Source organism: Balaenoptera ricei, chromosome 8 (genome assembly GCF_028023285.1).
Source record: "Balaenoptera ricei isolate mBalRic1 chromosome 8, mBalRic1.hap2, whole genome shotgun sequence".
NCBI lineage: Eukaryota > Metazoa > Chordata > Mammalia > Artiodactyla > Balaenopteridae > Balaenoptera > Balaenoptera ricei.
Window position 1 is genome coordinate 68,859,527 of NC_082646.1, and position 26,114 is coordinate 68,885,640.

The 26,114-nt window shown below is 50.7% G+C and overlaps 1 protein-coding gene across 3 annotated transcripts in view; it reads right to left on the reverse strand.

The window, feature by feature from the left end:
• Positions 1-26,114, reverse strand: part of GALNT18 (polypeptide N-acetylgalactosaminyltransferase 18) — a 339,857-nt gene that overhangs the window by 135,873 nt on the left and 177,870 nt on the right. For all 3 annotated transcript variants that reach the window (XM_059931141.1, XM_059931140.1, XM_059931139.1), the window contains exon 3: positions 19,928-20,094. In XM_059931141.1, the coding sequence (XP_059787124.1) occupies positions 19,928-20,094 (167 nt within the window). The remainder of the gene's footprint in view (positions 1-19,927; positions 20,095-26,114) is intronic.

Sequence of the window (26,114 nt, forward strand, 5' to 3'; positions counted from 1 at the left end):
GCTCTGGGCTCACGAAGGGAACTCACTTCACTCTATAGATCAACTGAGACACTGATCCATAGGGCGAACAACCATCCTGGTTGGTCAGAAGGATCCGGTTTAGCATGGAAAGTCCCAGGCACCCTGGGAGGGTGGGTCACCCTTCTCTAGCAGACCTCGTGCCCACCCGGCCTGGTACTGCTGCCACAGCTCACACCTCTGGAAGTCTTAGACGAGGTTCTCTAAAAGCAGAGCCTGAGATGGGGATCCTAGAGTAGGTGCCGGCTCTGTTCCCGTAAGGGAGTGAGGGAACTAGGTTAGGGCAGGGGAAGAAGCTGGGCAAAGATCTGCATTCGGCGGCAGGCCAGGCTCAGTCTGCTCTCTCAGGGAGCGCTGCAGCGTGATGGCACCTCAGAGTTATCCCCCCTTGAGGTGAGGGGTGGGTTTCTAGACACCCATATCAATCAGGCACTAGTTCTGGGCCATCCCCGGAGGACGGGTATCATCTCCTAGGTACTTCTGGGTGAGGCAGCTCTCAACAGAGAAGGCAATTTCCAGGAGAAGGGTGCAGGCTCTGAGCTGCCAGCTGCCAACGCTCACAGCATCTGGGGGGTAGGTAGACTGGCCGGTAAAGGGGATCTGGGTGGGGCACCCATAGCATCCACGACACCAACCGCAGCTTCAGCCTGGTCTCTGGGGTGCCGAGGGAGAACCCTCAATACCTGGTGCCAGTTCAGCTGCAGCTTCCTTCCCGCTTCCCCCAAGCACACACAGACCTTACAAGTGTGGTTCTACCTCAGTTTTCTGGTTTGTACTCTTGGAACTGACCTGACTCTTCTTGGCTAGGGCCTGACCCCTACTAGAATTTGCCAAAGTTTTTCCCAGAAACTGCACCCGATCCTTGTTCTCCCAGACCTGGCTGGGACTGTGCTTCAAAACTGCTGAAGGTGGGGATCTCGGATCCCTACCCCAGCCCGAGTTAGTCTCTATAACCCCAAGTCACAGCTTCCTGCAGGTGCTCTGTCCATCAGATGGACCCGCTAGGCAGAGACACAAAATGAAAGGGAGACCAGGTCTCGAGGCACTGTGGGCTCCGCCTATGGGCAGCAGGTCCACCTCAGAGGGCAGGAGATGGTCTAACCCTGGTCTTGCTTGTCCTGGGCGATGGCTTCAACCTGCTGCAGACGTCCCAGCATGCCTTGCAGCTTGGTGAGTTAGGATTGGGACAGAATCAATATCACAAGCTTTTAGAACTGCAGTTTTTAAAAGTATCAAAACGTATGCATCATGGCCCTTGTGGCAGACGCTGTGGATGCCCCACCCGTATCCTTAGAGACTCATCCTTTTCAAGTGCTCCTCTGACCCTCACATCTAAGTGCCAGAATGTTTACCCCAGGGATTTACTCAAAGCCGCAGAAGACTGCTCTGCCCCAGCACACGGAGGGCTGAAGAGCTATAAACTAACAGCCCCTGAGAGTAGCCCTGAACCAACGACGAAAGGGAGCTGGCTTATAAATACCCCAGCTCCCTCACCTCTCAGGGTTGATCACTCCCAGGCATGTGCTTTACACAGTTTCCCGGAGTTTCCCCGGAGGTTTAAGCTCCACCCGCCTACAGTGGTGCTTGACTTGATAACATACTCTTACTAGTAGCTTCCCTTCCCTTTCTTAACTCCTCACCCTACTGGTATATCTTGAACTTCCTCAATAAACTACTTCATATTGAAACCGTGTCTCAGGGTCTGATCCTGGGGGAACAGCCCCTCCAAGGCAAAGCTGGAGAAGTTGGGGCCAAACCTGCCACACGTGACTTAGGCCCTCTGTAGGTTGCTGCTACATCCCTGAGCCCAGTGGTCAGATCCCTGTGGGACCTCTTTCCACACCAGCCCCTCCTGCACCGAGCAGCCCTGAAGAAGGAAGCGGCAGCCCAGCCAAACATCCTCCGAGAATTGCGGATGCCCCACTAGGATTCAGAGGCGTTCCCCACTTTCTCTAGAGGCCATTGATCCTGGGAGGTGATTTTAATCAGGGATTTGATCATCTTACAGATGATCCCTTGTTCACTCTTCCCGGGCTCCCTCAGGCCTCTTAACAACATTAGACTGCAGTTTTAGGTTTACATAATTTGGTGCTTAATGCGCCTTACTACTAGCCAAGAACAACTGAAGTAACTTGTGAAATGTCAGCTTCACACCAGAGCCACCCCTTCCCAGAATGTCCCACTCTGGGCGTGTGGCTGCACCCAGGGCTTGGCATGGGAGCAGGGGGGTCCAGGAAGGAAGACTGCTCCAGCGGCCTGAGCCCTGGGTCTTTGAAGCCTTGCTGTGTAGACCTGGGTATTCTGCCACTCTTCAAGGAAGTGAGCACGGAGCCGGCTCTGCCACCAGGCCAGGTCAGCTGGTCCTGGCCTCCTGGAGCCTGGATATTGGCCCTGCTCAGCAGTGCCTCTCCGTCCAAATGACTACCTAAGATCTTCCCTCAAATGTCTCAAAGGCATCTCACATTCAGCATAGCCAAACCTTAACCCTTGGTCTTCCTCCCCAAACCTGTTCTTCTCCCCTCTCCTGCCCTCCCATCTCAGTAAGTGGCACCATCATTCACCCCATCACTCAAGCCAGAAACCTGGACTTCCTCTTTGGTCCTCTCCTCTCCTTCACTCCCTACATCCAATCACCAGCAAATCCAAATATTGGGCTGGCCAAAATGTTTGTTTGGGTTTTTCCATAAGATCTTATGGAAAAACCCAAACAAACATTTTGGCCAGCTCAATATATCTCAAATCCATCCTCTCCTCACTCTCTCCAGTCACCATAGTCCAAATCATCATTATTTCTGGTCTGAAGTAGTGCCAGAGCCTCCCAAATGATTTCCCTGCTTCCATTCATACCTATATCCAAACACTTCACTACAGACTAGTCAGAGAGATCTTCCAAAAATATCAGCCAGATCATACCTCTCCCCCATTTAAAACTCACCAGTGTGGCCCACTGCACTGAGGGCAATAGTCTACAAGGTCTTATGTGACCAGGCCCCTGACTAATTCTTCAACACCATCTCAAGCCATCCTCCCCGTTCCTTAGCACCCTCCAGGCACATCTGCCTCCTTCTGACTCTGAGAACATGTCAGGCTCTCTCCCACCTCAGGGTCTTTGCATGTGCTGTTCCCTCTGCCTGGAACACTTTCCATGGCTCTTCATGTGGCTGACTCCTTCTCATCCTTTAATGCTCAGCTCAGAGGGGCCATCTCTCATCATCTAACCTGAAACATGACCCCTCCTACATTGATTTACTTCATAACATCCTGTTTACATATTTCATGGCATTTATATGCTCTGTAATCATTTGATTTGTTTCTTGTCTATCTCCCACCACAGATGTGAGCTCCATGAGGGCAGAAATCAAGCCAGTCTCACATTCCCTGCGGTTAGCACACTGGCCGGCACGTTGTAGGTGACTGTGTTAGTCTTCTGTTGCTACATAATGAAGTACCACAAAATAGCAGCTTAAAACAACACAAATTTATGATCTCACAGTTTCTGTGGGTCATAAGTTCATGTGTGGTGTGGCTGGATTCTCTGCTCAGGGTTTCACTGCTTTGAAATCAAGGTGTTGGCCAGCACTGTAGCGCTCATCTGGGCCTCAGGGTTTTCCTCCAACCTTACTGGCTGTTGTCACAATTCATTTCCCTGTAGTTGTAGGACTGAAGTCCCTGTCCTGCTAGCTGCCAGCCAGGGCCACTCTCAGCAATGAGAAGCCACCTGCAGTTCCCTCCCACATGGCCCCCACAGGCAGTGCACAGCACAGATGTTCGTTTCCTTTCAGGCCTCCAAAGGGCATCTCTGTGACCCTCCTTTCTGCAACCAGCCACAGGGAACTCTGCGTTTGTTTTTTTTTTTTTTTTTTTTAAAGAAATTCACGTTCTTTTATTTATTTATTTTTGACTGTGTTGGGTCTTCGTTTCTGTGCGAGGGCTTTCTCTAGTTGTGGCAAGTGGGGACGACTCTTCATCGCGCTGCGCAGGCCTCTCACCATCGCGGCCTCTCTTGTTGCGGAGCACAGGCTCCAGACGCGCAGGCTCAGTAATTGTGGCTCACGGGCCCAGTTGCTCCGTGGCAAGTGGGATCTTCCCAGACCAGGGCTCGAACCCGTGTCCCCTGCATTGGCAGGCAGATTCTCAACCACTGCGCCACCAGGGAAGCCCGGGAACTCTGCTTTTAAAGAGCTCACATAATTAGGTCAGGCCCACCCAACTGGTTGGGGACCTTAATTACATCAGCAAAATTCCTTCACAGCAGTACCCAGATGAGTGTTCGATAGAATAACTAGAAGAAGTGAGTGCGCACCAGGGGCCAGGAGTCTTGGGGCTCCATCTTGGAACTCTGCCTACACAGTGATCAATAATATTCGCTGAATAAAAAAAAAAAAGAATCTCCTTCTGGCCACCTGTTTGTATAAGCAGTTGGTCCAAGCCCACGTGGGTCCATCTCTAGGTACAAGGCAGGCAGTTAAAAGAAAAAAAAAAAAAAGCCTAGTGGGCAACACGGGAAAAGAGAAGAGGGACACATGGAACTTGGAGCTGAGAAATGTGGGCTCAAGCCCCAGTCCTGCCACCATCTTGCAGTGAGAACTTTGGTGATTCACTATGTCCTCTGACCCTCAATTCCTTCATCTCTAAAATGGGCATAAAATACCTATGCCATAAAATGGAAAAGATTAATTCTATCCATCCATCCATCCGTCCAACCATCCATCCATCCATCCACCTTCCACTCACCCACCTCTGCATCCACCCACCACCCATTCATCAATTCATCTACCCAACAACCCCACCTCTCTCTCTTCTCTCCCCGCCCCCCTTTCCCTCCCTCCCTCCCTCCCTCCCCCATGGGTGTATCTGGCATAATATAGGAGCCCAATAACTGGGAAGTGGGAGGGTGGGATTGATTTTTCCTGCCCTGCAGAATTCAGGAATTCAGGGAGCCGCAACCTCACCCACTGCTGGCCTGATGGATCGTAGGTAGGAACATGGAGCGTGCAGGTACAGAGGACAGCAACTGGGCCCCTAAGATCATGGGAACTCACTCCACGAAGATTAAACAACAACCGTGAATGTTCTTTTCAGAGAAAATGCCATCACTTCAGGCAATGCCTCAGCCTCATGCCTGAGCAGCCCGGGTCAGGAACACTCAGCAAAAAATCTTGTTTTCTTTGATTCTCTGCATTAGTTCTCATGTTTAAGCCAAATGAAATTTGACAACACAGACAAGCTTGCAGACATACTCGGTCCACAGGACTTAGCCAGAAACCTCTTTCAAAGTGGGGACAGTGTTCCTTTCTTCGGCATCTAAGCACCTTAGGGCAGATGTGGGTTGCAATGGCTCCACTGGGCGGCCTGGCATTAATTCCGCCCTGCGATGCTGGCATTTTCTGTCGCATCTGTGAGCATCAGTTGGTGACAAGTTAACTCCTTCCCACTGTCTGGGTAGAGAACTCTCTCTGGACCTCCTGATCTCATCCACAGGATCCTTCGATCAATCCCCTCTGAGACCCAGGTCAGGACACTCTGCCCAGGCAGGAAGCTTGCCTTCACCATTAACCCTGCTGGACATACGCTTTTTAATCTCCATTTGGTTCAGAACCCATGGAAATGCTGACCCCTGATCTAACTTCTAATTCATTTCTGTCGCTCTTCAAATTCACTGGGTCAGGAAGAGTTTAAAGATTTGGGTTTGTAAAGTTCCAATTCACACTTCTTTCCCCAGATGAGAGAAACATGAGGCGTAGGTTTTTTTCCCTGGGTCTCATTCAGCTTTGAAATGCCGTGGTTATTCACTCCCAGATGGCAACCACAAGAGCATCAAGCACAGGACCACAAACACGCTCCACGACAGTCTCTCAGGGTTGCAGGTCACAGGCAGTGAAAGAAATGGAGGTGATGCGGCGGAAGAGAATTAGGCGAGCCGGTGAGTGCTCGTGAGCCATGGCACATCCAAATCACAGCTATCGATGCCCAAGTTGGCCCATGGGAAGGCCTGAGCTCCTGCCTCCCTCCCCAGTTCCCTCCCCCACTTCCTGCCCCTGAGAGAGTCCTGCTGGGACGAGCCTGATCAGACCGACACACTCTCCAAGTGACTGTCACACTGTCTGTCTCCTCTGCAGCCTGGTCAGCTTCCCGGGTGCTGGTCACTCCCCTCTCTCACTACTGGCCTGGCCCAGGGTACCTGATACAAGTTGCTTCCAACATCTCAAGATGCAAGGATGTCACCAAGAATGGCATCCGAGTCCACAACCTAGGAACAAAATCTACACCTTGATTGCATGACTATGTGCTTTTCCAAAAGGATCCATCAGCCCAAAAGGGGCCTCCCTGAATCAATGAAACTAAACCATGTGGCCTGTGCATTGTGAATGTCTCAACTTGTGCCCACAGTGAAGGGAAGCTGCACAAAGCCTATCTGGACTGGCGGCTTTCTGAGATGTGGGCACCAGCAAGCACAAGAGGGAGAGAGTGTGAGATGGAGAAGTATTCACCAAGGATGTCTGAGATAAACAGCATCTCCAGAGAAGCTTCTGTTTTGCACGCTGGGAGTCAATCTGATAGAGGTTGCAGACAGGCAGACCATGACCATATCTGGCCTGCCCATGTGGCTTATTCAGCCCACCAAACATAAAAGTGTGATTTCCAACTTGAAAAAGGTCAGCAGGTCTTGCAGGCTAGGAATAGGCTGGAGCCAGCATTGGCTGCCCCTCTGGGATGAACTTGGGCTCATTCTCTTGTTCACCGCAGTCCCCACCAGTCCTCATTAACTCACCTCCGCCATTCACATTATCTATCTAGCCCTGGTAGGTAACTGAGTTTAGACCCCTGAATATAGTGAAAAGGTTAAGTGTTCAGGCTCTACAGCCAGATCCAACTTGGGTTCAAATGTTGGTTCTGCCTTTCTCAGCTGTGTAACCTGTAGCTTTTCCAAGCCTCAGTGCTCTCATCTGTGAAATGAACATGATAATAATAATACCTACCTCATACAGATGTTCTTAAGAGTTAAGCAAAGCAACACATCAAAGATGCTTAGAAACAAATGGTAGCTCTTGTTAGTATTTGCCTAGGCTAAGAATCTACCAGCCTGGGGGTGGGGTGTATATATGCAGGGGGAAGAAATTTATTCTGATGATAGAAATCCTAAATAGCTCTGTGCTTAGCCCCATGTTGTCCAAGGAAGGGGGGTGCTGCCTTCCCTATGGCTTTGCAAACTCTCTACCCTCATCTCTCTGTCTCCATTTTCATTCAGTCATCAGAGTCACTGATGAGTCATCAGAGTCCTGGTGGGGCACAAGTCACCGGGTGAAGCCTTGTGGGAAAGAGAGAAGAAGGAATCAAAGGAGAAGCCTCTATTCAGGGCTAAATAACTGCTGAGTCTCAGTTTCCTCATCTATAAAATGGGGAGAAATATTGGAAAAATTAAAGACGACAGTGTGTACAAATGCCTAGCACAGTGCCTGGAACGCAACAGGTGCCCCACACATGATCATGCTGACACCTTCCCTAAAGTCCAATTAGAAAGACACAAAAACGGAGGCAGCTTCTTTTCTCCACCCTCATATCCATATCCCAATCCCATTCAATCCCCAAGGCCCAGCTCAAAAGCCAGCTCTTCCAGGAAGCCCTCCCAGAATGACTAAGACCTCTCCCTGGGTTTCCCCAGCACTGTGGCTGATGGCACTTATCCTTTTACGTTGTGTGTAATGGCTATTTGTCTATAGTTTATCAGCTGCGCTAGGCTGCGAGCTCTCTGGGAGTAGAAACTGTTTCTCCATCCTTGGATCGTTGATGCTGAGTGTTATGCCTCACACTCTGTGAACATTTGTTGAATGAACGAGTGAGTACGGTTAGCAAAGCACTGGAGCAGGGTCGCTCTCTAGCTCTGCCATTAATCAGATGTGTGACGTTGGGAAATTCATTTAACCTCTTTGGATCTCAGTTTTCCCTCCAGGAAAATGAGGAGCTTGGACTACATTTTAGGGCTACCTTTACATTACAGCCTGCTTCAAGCTGCCCACTGCCCCATAAGGGAAGCTCATCTAGGTGCGAGGGACCTGCAAAGTGAATCAGGGCACCCACCCCCAATAGTAGGTCAGGTGCTCAGAGGAGACGCACCTAAGCCAGGGGAAGCCACTGGAAGTTGCAGTACAGGGGCCAGGGAGGAACAAACCAACGGAGCCACATATGCTGGTACCCAGGCGACGCCCTCCTTGGTTAGATGAAAATCAAGCCCCCACTCCAGCAGTACAGGTGGGGTCGAGAGGCAACCTTGGGCTGCCTAGTTAAAACCAGCCTTCCATTAGTGGCTGCTCGACATAGCTTTCTTGCTCACTGATGTGACATCCCCCTGGTTTCTTTCTGTTCAAGAGCCTCTTTCCCTAAAATTCTACTTACATCTTGAGCTCCTGAGATACGGGCTTTTAAAAACAACTAGAGTTGAGGCATCTCATTTTTGCATCTGTGCCAAAGGAGAGCCATAGAGTCTGTCCACTGCCTGCCGCTGTCCTCGGTCTAAATCTTATCTGAGGCAGGAACCACATCTGGTTCACCACTGCCTCCCCTGGGCCAAGCTTAGAACCTGGTGCTTGGTTTGTTGAATGAATGCATGTGAATGACTTTAGGAGCAGAAGAGGCATAAGTCCCTGTGGGCCGGAGCAAACAAGCAAGGCAGTCTCTAAAAAAACAGAAAAATGGAGTGGTTGCCCAATTTATAGCCCGAGAGCAGATTAGGGCCCTGGCAATTAAAAACAAACAACCCTGCCCCTCCCCCCACTGCAGTGAGTCCACACCTGCTGTTGAACTCTCAGGTCCCAGTCAATTATACTGGCTCCCCACCCCCCGCAACGTTATCTCCAGCACAACCTCCCACCGCAACATCCAACCAGGGGGGTGCTAGTCTCCCATGAGCTCTGGAGGCTAATTTGCAGGACAGATCTGGGCAGCAGGCAGCTGGAGTGGCCGCAGGTGCCAACTCTTGTCCACATGCCCCTCTTCTTGCTGAGCACGCAGGCCCTGGAGCTGCTGGAGGACACCTGGGTCGCTGCGTGGTTTGGGGTAGCCTTTCAAGAAATCAGTCCCACCAGAAGGCATCCCATACTCCAAAGATTTGATATCAGTAGGAATTATATGATTTGTTGGGTTTTGAGCACTTTTCGGTATTGGGGAAGCAGAGGGGGATGTCAGCTTACAGCACTTCCCGGCAGTCAGCTCTGCTTCCATCGTCAGGACCAGTTTGTATTTTCAAGCTGCTCCAGCTCTGCTTCCACCGTCAGGACCAGTTTGTCTTTTCAAGCTGCTGAGCAAGATAAGCTGAGGGCCAAGGGTGGACAAGGAGACCTCTCCTGCTGGTTGCACTGGGGCTGGGCCAGTATGTCTCTGGCCTTTGCCACGGGCAGCTTGACCCCCAGCTGCTGGCAGCAAGGTCCCTGACCCGAGGGCAGGAGACACCTCTCCTGGATCCTCCCACACTGCTTAACGCTCCAGCTCCAGGAATTTCCCCATCAACAGATGGTCCCACAGCTGACCAGAGGAAGAGGGCCTTTTGGTATTTGGTTCCTGCTGGCTTTGTTAACCAAATACTGGTCACCTTGGCTAGTCTGTAAAGCAAAATGGTCCAAAGCTCCCTTGCTGTAGACTGCTTCCAGGGGGCTCATGAGCTCCGGAAAAGGCAGGCCCTTTGCCCTCCTGGGGTTGTTCTCCGTTGGCAGGGAAGTATGTTGAGGAGTTCCTGGTTCCTGAAGTCAGTTTCCTTTATTGGTAAAGGAACACAAAAGGGTGATGAACCACCCACACCATTGCCAGACTCAGGCAGGCTCGGTTGTGGGACGTGCCAGGACCTCAACAGAGTGGCTGGTGAGGACAGAGAGGAGACTGGCATCACACAGGTTAGAGCTGGAGAAACTGTGCTCTGGGGCAGGCCCACAAAGAGGCAGTGTCCCCAGGGGCCGGGCACACCTAGGCATCACTGACTAAGGATGCTTTTTTCACGGGGAGGGGCCTATCAGTGGGAGGTCCCAGCCCCCAGATGCAGGAAGGCAGGCGGATCAAACCAGGGGAGCAGGACGCCAGCCTGGTAGTACAGGGAGCAGGGCCCAGCCTCTCAAGGAGGAGGGTCAGCCAGGACTAGATGCGGAGCCAGGGGTCTAAGAGTATCAGAACAAGGCTCCATCCCAGCAGGGAACGACTGCCTCTTCAGCTGGGGACCCTGGTGAAGGGCGTAACCTGCAGAACCATGTGGGGTTTGTTCAGAAACTGACATGATGGCATCTGTCAGAGATACTCATCTGATTCCCTTCTCCCCCCACAGTCACTGGGCAAAGCAGGCTCAGACCTAGGGTCAGGGCTTGAGTGGACAGGGAGAGGTGGGCAGTTGCTGCCCAGAGCAGCCAGGAGCTCGAGTCACGCAAGGCAGGTCCTCGGGAGAGTGCTGCCGGACAACATGCGAGGACACGAATCTGTGGCCACGGCAAGAGTACCTCTCAGGATGGTGATGAACAATGAATCTGTCAGTGAGAGGCAGCCCCAGGCAGCACGGAGCAAAAGTGAGAGCCTCCAGGACTCCTGCAGAGTTCAGGACCGGTTGCCTCTGTCTCGAGGTTGCTGGGTACCCTCTCCCGGGCATGTGGGTGGGCCCCAGAAGTCACACTGGTCAAAGGCACAGGGGTGGGTGGTGGTGATAGGAAGCCTTCTGCTGAGCAGGCTGACAGCCCACGTGCCTGGCTGTATAAACACCTTTAAGCTGCCTGAGTCTTAGTGGTAATTAGATTAGCTATATGGGATTCTTTAAGCTCCATAAAGCACAATACTGTCAGACCATTCTTTTTCTCTGCTTTTCTTATTTTTGCAGTTATTCCAGCTGCATGCAAGGCTGTTGGTATTTTTACAGCCTGGAATGAGTATCTCCTGTGTAGGACAGCATCTTTGAAACATCAAACAATGATTAGGCAGGCTCTGGGCCAAGGGACGATGGGGGCTTTGCAAGGAGTGGAGGGGGACCCGGCAGCTGGTGGCAAGCAAGCCAGGAGCTTGGATTCTATTTCGTCACTACACTGTGATTTTCTTACCAACAATTAAAAATAACGATTCACAGTTGTGTGGTTACTTGTCATTCAGCAGGATTGTGAAGGTGCTCCAGGTAGTGGTGGAAGGGGCTGAACCACAGTTAGTGGGGACTTGCACACCACGGCTCACACAAGCACACACAAGCCCAGTGTTATGGACTGAATGTGTGTGCCCCCAAATTCATACATTCAAGTCCTAATCCCCAAAGTGATGGTATTTGAAGGTGGGGCCTTTGGAAGGTAACTAGGTTTAGATGAGGTCATGGGGGTGGAGCCCCCATGATGGGATTAGTGCCCTTGTAAAAGGAGGAGGAGACACTGGAGCTCACTCTCTCTCCAAACCCAGGCACCGAGGAAAGGCCATGTGAGGACACAGAGAGAAGGCAGCTGTCTATGAGCCAGGAAGCAGTCTCTCATCGGACACTGAATTTGCTAGCACCTTGATCTTGGACTTCCCAGCCTCCAGAACGTGAGAAGTAAACCTCTATTGTTTAAGCTACCTAGTCAATGGTATTTTGTTACAGCAGCCTGAATGGACTAAGACACCAGGTGCATACATGCTTGTTCACAGGGCTTACACATGCTCACGCGCATAAGTGTACACTCACAGGTTCATATATCCACTCACCCACGTGTTCACATGCACACACGTGTGCACACACACAAGCATATCAACTTCCCCCTATTTCAAAGGAAATAGGAAGCTGTCCCCCTCTCACAAGGGGATCTAAAGCATGGTTGCCAATTGTACGATTTCCACTCAACTCCGAGCCCAGAAGCCTCTGTGCAATGCATCCCTCCTTCTTACCAAGCCCCGGGCAGAGCTCCAGCTGAGGAGACAGCCACATTTTTCTCTTCAGTGCATTCTTTGCCCCTTCCTTCTCTGGCCCTGCTGCCCAACATCTCTCTCCGTTGAGTGCACAGAGGTAAGAGAACGAGGACAAAATTCAAGTAAATCTTTTGGAGTCAGAGACCCATGGTGCACCAGCGGCAGCCTTGTTTAATAGTCAAGGGTGTAGGCTCTGAAGCCAGACAGCCTAGGTTCAAATCCCACCTCTGTGTTTGGACAAGTTCCTTTCTCCTCTGTGCCTATTTCCTTGTTATATAAGATGGCATTAATCATGGTTCTTACCGTTGCCACAGAGAGCTGATTAATTTATATAAAGTACTTAGAATAATCTCTGGCACATATGTGATCCAGCCAGCGGGGGGAGTAGTGCAGAGTGACTCAAGACTTTTTCTGGTCCTGAGCGGACCCTGAAGCTTGGAGCTGGGCAAAGGGGCTGGAGGTGTGGGACGAGTGTCATTCCCAGAAGACAGCTAAGCAGGGCAAATGTCCCAGAGTCACCACAAGCAAACCTGAGGGGCCTGGCTGCAGGCTACCACGTGGACATACGGTGCAGACAATAGGAAGACTGGCCACTGGACCAAGCAGGGCCACAGCATGGAGTGGAGAGGGGCGAGCCTTGGCGGGAGTCAGGAGACCTGAGGTCCCACCCTGGCTCTGTCGCTCACAGACTGCGGGGCCCTGGCAAGTCTCTGCCCGATGTGGGTGCTCAGTCCCCCACCGGAGAGCCACCTGGGGCTTGACTGGCAGTCTGTCTGCCTCCCAACACCGTGGTGGTGGAGGGACAGCTCCATTTGGCCTGTCTCTCAAGGCCTGCTTACTTCTAAGCCTCCTCCTGCCAAAAGACATGGAAGGCTTTGAGCAAACGTGGCCAGTGAGAAGGCTGGATCCCTGGGGGAAGGATATCCACTGCCCAGGAGAGAGACGGTTCAATCCCAGCTTGAAGCGTGCGAGGCGCTGGGAACTGGCCATTCTCTTGTTGGAAGGCAACAGAAGAGGACAAGCATCAGGCTGGTGTAGGCTGGGCAAGTCACTACCAACCAAGCGTTGATCAAAATCTCCAGGGAATGAGATGCTTAAAAGAATATTTGATATCACCATTGCTTTGATGTGCTTTTAGTCACCAAATTCAGGTTCATTTTTGAAATTTCAAGTAGTGTGAAAGAAGAGTGCATGATTTTTTCAAGGTTATCAAAAGAGGACATGAGTTAAGAAAGGAAACAGAGAAACTGAATACAGCAAAGGAAGTGGGGGTGGCTGGATTGTGGGATGGGGTGACTCTGGGACAGCTAGTGAGGGAGCCTGAAAGGGCTCATGTTCATTGAGCACCTGCTCTGGGCCAGGTACTGGAATACCTGAGTCATATGAGTGTATTCACAATATGGGTGGAGTCGGCGAGGCAAGTGTTTAGCTGTGAGCTAAAGTAGGTGGCACAAAGTATGTGGCCATTAAAAACCCATTGAGGGAATGAATGAATGAATGAATAAGTAAGTGAATGCCAAGAATCAAAGGCAGAGATGACTCTATCAGCTGCAAATCCTGGTGCTTCCCTCCCTCTGGAGGTCCATAAAGGTTGAATCACTCAGTCCCAGCTAAAGACACTGGCCCACTGGGATTCACCAAAAAGCAAGGTAATTAAAACCAGGAGGCTCTGAGCCGTGGTCCCACCATTGCCTTGAGATAACAAGGAAGAGGAGGCAGGGAGGGGAGACTTTGTCTCGGAGTGGCAGAGCAGGCAGCCTGACTGCCATTGTCAGGAGCGCCTGCAGAAGCCGGGTAACATAGAAGGGAGGGGGCTCGGGTTGGTCATCTGACTCCACGCATAGGACCTGAGTTCAGGCCACGCTGGGGTAACCCTAAGAGAAGCTCCCCTCCTGCTCTGCTTTCCTTCCCCTTTCATGCCATCTCCCTGGGATACAGCAGAGAGGTCCCAAGGGCCCCACCCCAGGAAGAAACACTCCACCCAGCAGTGCCTGCTGCCGAGGCCAGCCCTGAGGGCGCTTAAGTGCCTGCTGTCCCGGGCTCCTCAGCTGCAGCACGCTGGACAATGGGGGACAACAATTAGAACCGTGATTCCCAGAGATTGTCCCGTTGCACCAGAATGCTCTGGGAAGCTTATTAAAGTGCTGATTCCAAGCCTTATCCCAGACCTACAGAATCAACATGAATTCTTTCATTGAATCAATATTTATTGAACAACTACAAGAACCAGGCACTATTCTAGGTGCTGGAGATACAGCAATGAACAAAACAAATGTCCCTGTCTTCATGGAACTTACACACTGGTAGAGGGAAAATGTACAAATAAATAAGGGAGAGTAACCAAGTGAGTACAGTATATCAGAAGGCGACAGATACCGTTGAGGAAAAGATGCAGGGAAGGGATGAGGAGTGACGGGGTCAGGGCTGCCATTTTAACAAGGTGCCATTTGCAACATTTGAACAAAGGCTTGAAGAGGCAAAGGAACAGATATCAGAGGGTAAGAGCATTCCAAGAGGCGGGGGAAGCAAGTGCAAATGTCCTGAGGCAAGAATGTACCTGGTATGACTCTCCTTATTTTTAAGCAAGATCAAACATGAGAGTTTGAGACCACTTTAGCAGAGTGACAGCATCCTACACAGGCGCCAGCCCCTGAAAGAGTGGAGCTTGTTTAGGAAATTGCTAAGAAGGCAAAGGACCGAGACTCAGAGAGTCCTACACAAGGACCATCTGCAGAGTCTTCAGTCCTTGGCTTCTGAGACGGAGATAAAGGTCTCGAGCAGCTTGGATGAAGAAAGCAGTGATTAACTGCCCCTTTTTTGTGTTTGTGAAAACACAGGCCTGATCCCTAAGCAAAGGTGCCCACAGTCGGGGGGATTTGGGGAACACGAGGCACCAGCGCACACAGAAGCTGTGACAGACACCTGGAAGACAGCCTGAAAGCTCTGTTCTCAGGCTTCATTTAGAGTTTTAAACACCAGCGTCCCTTCCATCATGCGTTATCTCATTCAAGCCTCCAAACAATCCCAGAGGTAAGAATTATACATCCCAATTCTATAGATAAGGAAAATAGGGTTCACAGAGGTTAAGAACACACAGCTGGCAAGAAGCTAGAAAGAGCTGGAACTGAATAGATGGCCTAATGCCAATTCTGTGCTCTTCCCACCACAGCGCACTGTTTTAGGGAGGCAAGAAAAGCCAGGGCTGCCTTTAGGGGCTGCACGGCAGCTGTTATTACTATTGTTGTTGCTATTGTTTTTATTTCTCTCATTTTAACTCACCCTTAGGGCACCCTTCCAACCTTGCTGCGTACGGCACATTCACCACCATTACCTCGTGTATCTTCAGAGACCGCGGGGCAGACAGGGCATGGCAAGGCCTGATGTCCCCACAGGGCACGAAAGAAAACCGAAGTGAAAGACCCATGGCCGGGAGGTGGCAGAACTGAGGCCGGAAACCGAGTCCTATTATAATAGTTTCATCCCATTTTGCATTTTTTCCGCATGACTCCCTGATGGCAGGGGCTGGATCTGAGCCGTCACTCCCTCCACACCCTTGGCCCAGGCTGGGCACCCTAGGAATGTTTGTTAGCTGAGCTGAGTGGGCCTGACGTGAAATGAATGAAAGTCCTGTGCTGAGCGGGCTGATGCCCCAGAGGGAGCCTGTCAAGGACACGGCCGGAGCTGCCTTCCCGGCCAGGCTGGGCCCTCAGGCAGCCCTCGGCTAAGGCTAGAGATGGCTCACTTCCTCCAAGAGCTGCAGTCTCAGTGTCTCTGCCACCCCTCTTGAGAGCTCAATACAGGCTGGTCTCGGAGATGCCCATTCCTGGTCGCCTCCCCAGCCCATCCACACAGGGGCCAACCCCCCTTTGCCTCCAGCGACCTCCCTACTCCCCCATCTGCTCCTCCCCAGTGGGAGAAAGACCGGACCTTTCTTCCCTGGTTTCTGTGCCCTGGGTCCCATCCTCTCCTCCCTCCTCAGAAGCCCTGTCCCCACCATGGACTCAGAGAACTCAGGCACCCCCTCCCCAGACCAATTAAATGACCAGAGCTAAGGCACGACCCTCCTCGCTTTCTTAAAAGCGGTCCAAGCGATTCAGTGTGCAGTCAGAGTCTTGACAACAACCTGCCCTTCAAAACAGAGAGAACTACAACACAACACAGCACAATACAACAGAACAAAATAGAACCGAATAACATAGACCAATCTATAATAGAACATATCAGAGCGCTCTGCACATTATAAGAATAACTATTGTTTCTTAAAAGTTTTGTTTCAATTGCGCGTGTGTGTGTATGGGTGTGAGTGGTGTGTCATCCTGGGTCATGACTGGAGACTCTGGTTAATTGGTAGAAAACACTGCTCCAGCTCCTGCCTTAGCTCCCGATTCTCCTTCACAGTCAAAATCCCTGATGGAAACATCTACCTCCCAGCCGCTCTTCATCTTTATCTGGCTTCTGCGGCCCCATCCCCAACCCTGCCCACCAAGGTTTCTGTGATCTGCACCTTCCAAATCTAATGGCTTCTTCCCAGACTGCATGTCCTTCCACCTGTCTGTGGGCTCATTCAAACAGATGACTCGTTCCTGAAATTCTCTTTGTCCGAGGAGACTGTGTCGCCCTCCAGATTCTCCCGGCTCTTCCCTCTCTGTCTCTCACCAGCTAACCTTCTTCCTCCTAACTCCTAAACTTCTTACGTCAGTATCCTCTCAGGCTTCTTTTTTTTTTTGTTCTCCCCTCTTCTCTTTGCTACCCTCTCCTCCCAGCCAATGGCTTCGGCTGCTCTGTGTACAAGACTCCAAATCCACATCCCCGTGTTTACCTCTCAAGCGCCGGCTGTGCAGTTGGCCAGCTGTGAGGCAGGCTCCCAGGACTGGAGCTGGGGCTGGGGAGGGGTACTGCTGACAGCACTCAACTCACAGTCACACACTTGACCGTGTCAGGCAGGTGAGGCAAGCTAGGAAGGATTACCATCCCCCTTTACAGAGGAAGAAACTAAGACTCTGAGGGTTGAGGGATGTCTCCCTGGTCACTCATCCACAGTGAGAGGATCCCAGAACCCATGACTTCAGACTTCAGAGTTCTTTCCCTTCACACCATGCACTGGAACTCAACGTGTGCAAAAGCGATGCCGCATACTATTCATTAAACCAGAGGTTCCCAACCAGAGCTGTGCAACAGAATCATCAAGGATGCTCTTAAAAGGAGAGACGGCCAGATCCCACCTCAAACCTACTGGGTTAGAATCTTCTGGGAAAGGCTTTTGTTTGTTTTAGCTTTATATTTTGAAGTCATTACAGATTCACAGGAAAGTACACAGAAATACACAAGGAGGTCCCATGCACCCTTCATCCAGCCTCTCCCAACATTAGCATCTTACACAACCGTAGTACGATATCAAAACGACGACACTGACGTTGCCACAATGGAAAAGCTTCTCCAGGTCTCTCCAGTAATGTAGGCACTCACTTGGGTGTGTGCATGTAGTTCTGTGCAATTTTGTCATGTGCAGCCTTGTGTAACCACCACCACAGTCAAGATGCTGCAATACCTCCCAGAGCTTCGGGTCTGAAAGCTCCCCATCCCTGATGAAGAACACTGCACCCATCCCACTGCTCCTCTTGCCCCCCATCCAGGGAATGACCATCATCCTCTGAGTCACCCTGGCTTGAGGCTGAATCATCGTTCACCAGCCCTCTTTTGGCCCATCTGACCACAGCCTGTTAGTCAAGAGACCCAGTAGATGCTTCCTTTATGGCATCTCTCAGGCTCATGCCTCGGCCTCAACCCCACATCCACCACTGCTCCAGAGCCCTTGATTTCTTGCCTGTACTGCTGCAACTGCCATCTCATCCAGTTCCCTTCATCGGGACACCCCTTTCCCCCAATAGTAATGAAAACCGCAGCCAAAGCTCTTCATTGCCCAGCCCTGACCGCATCACTCCTCTTACCAAAAACTTTCACGGTTGTCGCCATTTACAAAATAAAGTCCAAACCGTTTAAATTCGAATACGAAATCCTCTATATCTGGCTCACTTTCCTTACCTAAATTTCTCAAAATCAGTCTCAGTTTTCCCCTTCTTTCCCACATGAATGAACGACAAAACGGCCTCCTTCGGGCCATGATAAAGTTCTCACCATGGGGCAGAAATGAAAGGCTTCAAGATTTCCTTCTTCCTGATGCTTCGTTCTTTCTTTTGCGATGTGAGGAGGTGCAGTGGGATGGCGCCTGGGGATGCCTGTTGCTTGGGGGATATGCCATCACCCTCGGAAGGATGGCTCTTCCATCCCCGGCCTCCTTACAGTGGAGGAGGTGGGGGGCCAGCCGGCCCGGGTAGAGCAAGGTAGGGTACCCAGGCAGCCTAGTCAAGCTGTTGTGGCGTTATCCCCTGGGGAATGGGAGCTTTCTCCACTCCTTGGACCCAAGCAAGGTGATGGGAGGTAGCTGCTCGAGGTCTCCCTCACAATAGACCATCACCTTTAAAACTACACTGCCTCTTTGCTGCCACCCTTAGGTGCCTCTTCCTTCCTTCACGTCCATGGAACAATGAGAGTTAAATGATTCATAAGCACTGCCCTTCAGAAAGCTCTAAAATCCCCTTCACAGCATCGCTTCTACACTCGCTTCTACATGATAGTAAAATGAAAAAGAAAATTTGCTTATTAAGATGAAAAATATTTCAGTTATCTGATACGTTTCAGCTTTAATTGATAACAAAACACAAATTGCTCATCTGAACTTGTCATTACAGCAAGGGATTCACTGGGAAATTTACTACCTGACATCAGAGAAAACGTTAAAGATAACACAAGCCCAGTGACTCTGTGATCCTGTGACCCAGCGGTCTATTTTTTAAAGTCATGCATTATTCATAGCACATTCATATTAATGGTCCTATCAAGAGCACTGGTTCTTTTTTTTTTTTAATTAATTAATTAATTTTATTTATTTATTTCTGGCTGCGGTGGGTCTTCGTTGCTGCTCACAGGCTTTCTCTAGTTGTGGCGAGTGGGGGCTGCTCTTCGTTGTGGTGTGCAGGCTTCTCATTGCGGTGGCTTCTCTTGTTGCAGAGCATGGGCTCTAGGCACGCGGGCTTCAGTAGTTGTGGCTCGCGGGCTCAGTAGTTGTGGCTCTTGGGCTCTAGAGCGCAAGCTCAGTAGTTGTGGCTCACGGGCTTAGTTGCTCCGCGGCATGTGGGATCTACCCGGACCAGGGCTCAAACCCGTGTCCCCTGCATTGGCAGGTGGATTCTTAACCACTGCGCCACCAGGGAAGCCCAAGATCACTGGTTCTTAAACTGTCTCAGTATATGGTCTTTAAGTTTGGAGAATATTATGGGGATGGTATATGTGGGAGGAATCAGAAGCCATGGAATATGCACCAAGGGAAAGAGGTAGCTGGTAGCAGCTGGAGAGGGCGAGATGTGACATGAGGGCTTCAACAAGGGCTTGCTGGCCACCTGGGGCTTTGCTCGGGCCAGATGGAACGAGGAACAGGGCATCCAGAAAAGAGGCTAGACTTTCAACAGCTCTGTTGCTGTCGTTGCATTGTACGTCTTCTACCATCCCCACCATCAACACCACTACGGCCACCACCACCGGCACCATCAACACCTCCACCATCATCACCACCAACACCAATGGACAAGCTTCCAGGCAAAGGCCAAGGCATGCAGCAAAATGAAATGATGTTTCACAGAAAAGAGTCACTGGAAATGTTCACTGTGTACGTGGAGGGGGTGGAGGTCACGGCTATCTATCTTAACATACTGCACTAGGATGTTGGGGGAGAGAGTTGACAGCCAGTGAGGAAAAGCCTGGGGACCAGGCCCCTCTGGAGTGTGGAGAGGGTGCAACTGTGGAGTGAACCTTCCAGAGCGATGACCATCATGAATCTCTCCTCTCTGAGGCAACCTCCCAAGAGAAGGGAGAGCCGTGGAGAGCCTCAAGAAAACGAGAACCCCGAACAGAGGCTGGCCCCTCCGCTCAGATGTCCGCACGGGGCAGGGGGCCGGGCACTCACCGTTACTGCTGTTGTCGTCCACCAGGATGATCTCCTTGAGCAGGTGCGGAGGTGTGCGCTCCATGGCCGAGCGGATGGAGCGCAGCAGCACGGAGAGTGCTTCGTTGACGAAGATGAACACGACGCTCACCTCTGGGAGGCTGCTGGGGAAAGAGAGGTTGCGGCACCTGGAAAGCAGAGCAGCCGGGCGCTTAGATCTGTCACTGACTTGGCTGGGGTCACCCCCGGGTGCCGGCCCGCCCATGTCTTGGCTCCAGCTTTGCTGGAGGACTCGGGAGTCCAGATCCTTCCCAGGGTCTTTTTCTTGATATACTTAAGATAAGCCCTAAGTGTACAGCAGACAGGCCCTCAACCACTGAAACCGGTTTGCCCCACTACAGAGTCTGAATTTGTCAGTGACTCCCCCAACTGAACAGTTGTACCGTTAGCGCAGGGCCCGGAACCCGGCAGGCAGTCACTGAGTGTTTACTGGAAGAATGACTCCATATTTCTAAATCCAGTAGGATGGGAAATGCAACCAAAAGAAAGTCTTAGTTTTTCCAAAATGGCAGCCAGTGCCTAAGTGAGGCCAGACCTTAGATGACCTGCCACAGGAGAAAAATATGTCTCCTTCCAGAGACTCCTACTGCCAGAATCCACTCTGCCTCATTCCAGAAGTCACACTGCCTGGGGCCTCTCTCACCTCTCACTTATCCCAGAGATTTAGCCTCCAGAAAAGGTTGAAGCCAGAGTCAGAGGCTCAACACACTAGAGGACGGGAAGGACAAGTCCAACCTCATTTCACAGGTGCAGACACTGAGGCTTGGATAGGCTAGGTCCCCGCCATGTGTCAGCTGTCAAGATGGAATCTCAGCTCTGGTCTTCTTACATCTACGCCAGGGTGCTTCCTTCAGGGAGAAGTGGTCAGGGGAGAAACTGCCTCTAACTGTCCATTTCCCCCCTAGCTCCATTGAAACCCTAAAGCCATCTGGAGGTCTCTTATCCAAAGGACAGGAGGCAAAATCATAAAAGTCTGCGTGCCATTCTCCATGGGAAGAGGAACAGGCAACCCTAAAATCAGATCCCATCAAGAGGCCAGACCATAAGAAGTGCCATGGTTCCCAAGGGCATGTCAATTCCTTCCGTTGCAAGCATTGCCTTTATGGGTAGGAAATCATTGCTGGTGCCCTTCTCTGGCTGAAACTAAATACTGTTCCAGAAGGCACTGAGCTCCCATCTTCAGGACACTTGAATGAAAGGAGAGAGCAGCAATTGTAGCCCTGTCCCAGGTCCTGGGCTCAGAAAAGAGGCTGCCTGCTCCCAGGGAGAGGTTTGATCAGGCCACTGATGGTTCCAGGGGTTCAAGGCTGGTGACCATATTGCATTGCTCCAAAGTGGGAGGTGCAGCCAGGTGAGAACATGCAATAATGAGCATAACAGTGCAGGGCTTCTGCTCGTCAGTAATTAAAGTGCTGCAGGATAGGAACGGGTCCGCTCTTCCTTAATGAGGAAGGCTGCAGGATAACCAGCACTGAGCAATTTTAGAGAAATCACAGTGGGGCCCCAGCCTGCTTAAGAGCAGGAGATTAATAAACTAAAATCACTGTCTCTATGGTTACCAGAAATTTACAGAAACTTCTCCCATTCTATTTCCAGCTCTCCTTTTCTCTCACCAAAGATAGGTGGGGGAAGTGAAAGAATCAAGCCTTTATCCAAATCTGCTTCACACTTAGAATTTGAGTAAAGCCATCAGGTTAACAGATTGGTGTAGAATTCATTCATTGTTGTATTTAATGGAATAGATATTTATTGAGTTTCTTCCATGGGATAGGTACTGCATTGAGGGTACAGCAGGACGTGGACAAAGTGCCTTTCCTCATGGAGCTTATGCTTTGATGAGGCAAGCAGGCGAACATGGAAGCAAACAAATGATACAACTTTATATAAGTGCTGAGATGAAAAGTAATGCGGTGTCAGCAGATAGCGTGGTGCCCTGGCAGCTGTTCTAGAAGGAGTGGTTAGGGAAGGGCTCTGTGAGGGGAGAGGTCTGATCAGAAACTCACATGGCACACCACAGTGAGCTGTGCAAAGGCCCAGTGGGGCGAAGGGAACACAGTGCTGTGACTAGAGAGGAGGTGATGGAGGGAACCAGCTCATGGAACTGCAGCAAAGGGCAGAAGGAGATGAGGAGGTGGAGGGAGGGACTTAAATGAAGGAGAAAGACTGGAATGACTCCTTAAGCTCAACAGACCCTTTCCAAAAACTTTTTTGTTGTTGTGAATAGTACTGTTATAACAGAAATTAAAAGGTTGCTGGTTAACAGTCAAATAATTCTCCTGGTTAGTGCTTATTTATGGTTATCAAGACCAGCAGCTGGCCTTTCCTTAAGCATGGAGACTGACAGAAGTATTAACATACAACCTACTTGCTAACTGCAGTTTAAAAATAATCCTTTATATGGTCAGACTACTAGCACATGATCTTTATTTTTCTTTTATGAAAGTATAATGAACAGCTCCTAATAAGGTCAATATATCAGTACACTGTCAGTTCACTGTCCGCCCCACCAACTCCACCAGCATGAAGACTGGGACCCTACGTCTGTCCCCACTTCTCCAGGGGTTTCCTCTGAGTTCTCAGAGCCTCACTATCTGAAGCTTCAGGTGGTTCTCAAGTCTTTTCCAGAGTTAGGGGTGAACTGCCTTCTCCTCCTCTCTTCCCTTCTTAATTCTCAGCCTAACCACTCCATTTCCGCCTTCCAAGGAGACCAAGTTGAATGTCTCCCAGTAACGGCCACGGCCGTCCTGATGGCTTGAGCAGCTGCTGTGTCTAGGATCTGCCTCCTGATGATCTTTCTGCAAGCAGAGTGGAAATGTTACATTTGTTTTACAAGCTAAACTCTGCTGATCACTATGTTCGCATGAAAGACTCTTTCGAACAAGGTCGTTACTTAACAGCCCTTTAGAACAGAACACCTAGGAGAGTGCATCACATTTGTGTGTGTTTATTGCCCATCTCCCTCTACTATAATGACCCTCCCTGAGAGCAGGGACTTTATTTTGCTACTGTGCTAGCTCCCAACCTTAAGCCAGGGTGTGGCATATAGTAGGTTTTTGGAATTGAACAAAACTAACAGGTTTATTTAGTTTATCCATGCATACTTCGGAGATATTGCGGGTTCGGTTCCAGACCACTGAAATAAGGCAAATGTTGCAATACAGTGAGTCACATAAATGTTTTGGTTTCCCAGTGCATTTAAAATTATGTTTCTACTACACTGTAGTGTATTAAGTGTACAATAGCATTATGTCCAAAAAAACCCAATGTACACGCCTTAATTAAAAATATTTTATTGCTAAAAAATGCTAACCATCATATGACAACACAAACCTTCAATGTGTAGAAAATGCAGTATCTGCGAAGTGCAGTAAAGTGAAATACAATAAGACAAGATATGCCTGCATAAGGCCTAAATTTCACATGCGTGCCACTGATCTCAGCACGCTCCTTTCATACAAGCCTCCTCCCTCTGAAGGAGAGTCAGGTCCTCTCCCACCAGCAGGCCCCTCCTCTTCCACCCTCCCTCCCCTGGATATGTGGCCCCAATTGCTCACTTTCAGTCTCCAGCAGGCTCTCAGTTCCTTTGCACTGTAATTATGTGATCCCTCCAGGCCAAACGTCCTGACCTCCTTAAATCCTTCCTTCTTCCCCTTCTGCCCTGGGAGCCACTCAGGGCCCTCCCAGGAACAGCCACGGTGTTTTTTCTCCACACCTCATGGCATCTAACCTAAACCTGGGTCTGCGTGAGCAGGCAGGTGAAGGGTAGGCAGGTTAAGAAAGACGAGGCGGGATAGTTTATAGGAAGAGAACATTGCAGGGGAGGGGTCACCCAGATGCTGACCCAGCTGTGCCCCGACTTGCTGCGTAATCCTGGGCAAGCCACTTCCCTGCTCTCCATATCTTGTCACAGATTAAGGGAGGTAGAAGCAATGATCAGAGGTGTCTTCTCTGTACAGTTCAGGATCTTCTATCTCACATGTGGTGAATGGAAGATGTCTCACTAAAGAAACAGTTTGCAAACTTCCCTCCTAGCCAGTGCCTGGTCGTCACCAAATGCCACAAGACGCATACATCCCCTTACCACTGTTGTGACTAGGCACGGTGACCAACTCATCCTGGTCTGCCCTCTCCCAGTTTCAACACTGAGAGTCCCAAGCACACTGGGATGGGCTGGTCATCCTATGACTAGACCACAGCTTCCTGATGGTAGGGGCAGATCTTGCTCATGACTGCATGTCCTCTGCCCGGCACTGTTCCTGGCCATCAGCAGGCATTCTGCCTGCATCTCTTGAATAAACTGATAGCATCCTTTTCAAAGTCCCCAACACACACACATTCACACAGTATGATTGCTACCTTTGTTTCAACATCAAAGCAGAACTTACATGGCTGAGAGGAGAGGCCAAAAGAGGGAAGAAGAACAGCACGTCAGGTGAGATGTCTGCATACCTGCCGGTCACACTCACCATCATCACTGCCGGATACTGAACTCAGGACAGAAGCCTGCCTGCAGCGGGGCAGCCCAAGGCCTTCCAAAGAAACACATGTCCAAGAGGGCTGTTCCAGACCCGAGCCCAGCAATTCTGTTCCCGAGTCCGGCCACTTCACCCACAAACCAGCACCAGCCTCTGCCCGAGGGCTGTGCCTCTCATATTCACACACTGAGATGTTCTCCCCCAGCACCTGCATCCTCCTGGGTCTGGCCAGCACAGCCTTTGCTCCCAGAGCCTGCCGTCCGCACCTGCTCTGGTGTCTGCCTCTGTCCTCCCCTTCTCCGCTCGCCTCTCCAGAGAAGGGCCAGGGGATGTGAGAATCAGAGGAGCCACCAGGTGTAACTGGCCCTTCCTTATTTGTGCTCCTTGAGAAAGCCTGACTGTACCAGACCGGTCCCTTACACATTTTGAGAAGAGGTACACTCTCTTGTAAAATTAACCATAAAAGTTCCCTTTTTATTTTATTCTTGTTCAAAGTTGAGCCATTTTCCACTAGAGATAAAATCAAGGCATTTCTGAGAGGGGAGTACCATGGCTGTCTAATAAGCCGGGACTGATGGTCATGACAAAGTCAACTACATCCATCTCTGCACACAGAGGTGGTGTGGGTATGGAAGCGGCTATGTAGGGAGCCTCCCAGCAGAGCTCCCTGACATGGTTTGGAGCTGTTGATGAGGCAAGTTTATATCAAAATCCTTAGCGCTGCCACTACCTGCGAGAGGCAGGGAAGCAGTGGCAGACTAAGGAAGGCCGAGCCAGGCGCCCTGCCACTGGGTACCGCCCAGGGCAGTAGCCAGACACCCCCATATTGGACCGATGGATTCTCCCCTCCCTGTGAGTTCAGCAAATCTACGAGCTCCCGGTCCATCAGAGCATGACTCATGGAGGCTGCTTGACCTCTTCCGGAGCGCAGATCAAAGTAGAATGTGAGCTGTGGTCTGCCGGCCAATGTGTACAGGGAACCAGGTGCAACTATGCCTGGATTCTGGGAGTGGAGGAGGGACTGGCCTGGACCAAACAGAGAGAAGATGACACTCCCAGGTACCCACTCCCCTGAGTGCCTGAAGCCCCTCTTTCTTCCCAGGTTTCTCCTAGAGAGGCTCTACCCTGTACCCATGGTCAGCACACAAGGGTTCAGCTGCACCATTAACCACCTAGAGCATAAACCCTGGGATCAGCAGTGCTTTCTTGTCCTTTACGGCTATCTGTGTCCTCACTCCAGCCTCCACCCTTCTACCTGTACCCACAGGACTTGCTTGATCCCCCTCTGGCCTCACTTGGGTACACTTCTGGCTTCTTCCAGAACTTTCCAGATTAGATAGGCTCCCAGCCTGCCAGCGACCCGTCTGTTGGGCTTAATGAGAGCCGAGGATGAGGGCAATATGGGGGTTCTCACTGGGCATGAGTGCAGTCAAGATTGCCACTCCCTGTGCCTGGCATCTCTATCACCACAACCTCTGGAGCTCAGAGACTGCACGGTATACCTACCCCTACTGCCCAGGGACTCCTCACAGAATATCTGGAAGTAACAATAGTACTAATTTCCGTTTACTGAGTGCTTATGATTTGCCATAAACCATGCTAAGAGATATACGGATGTTTTTAGTCTTTTTTGCCCCCTCTGAACTTTATTCCTTCCTACAGTCTTATATAGT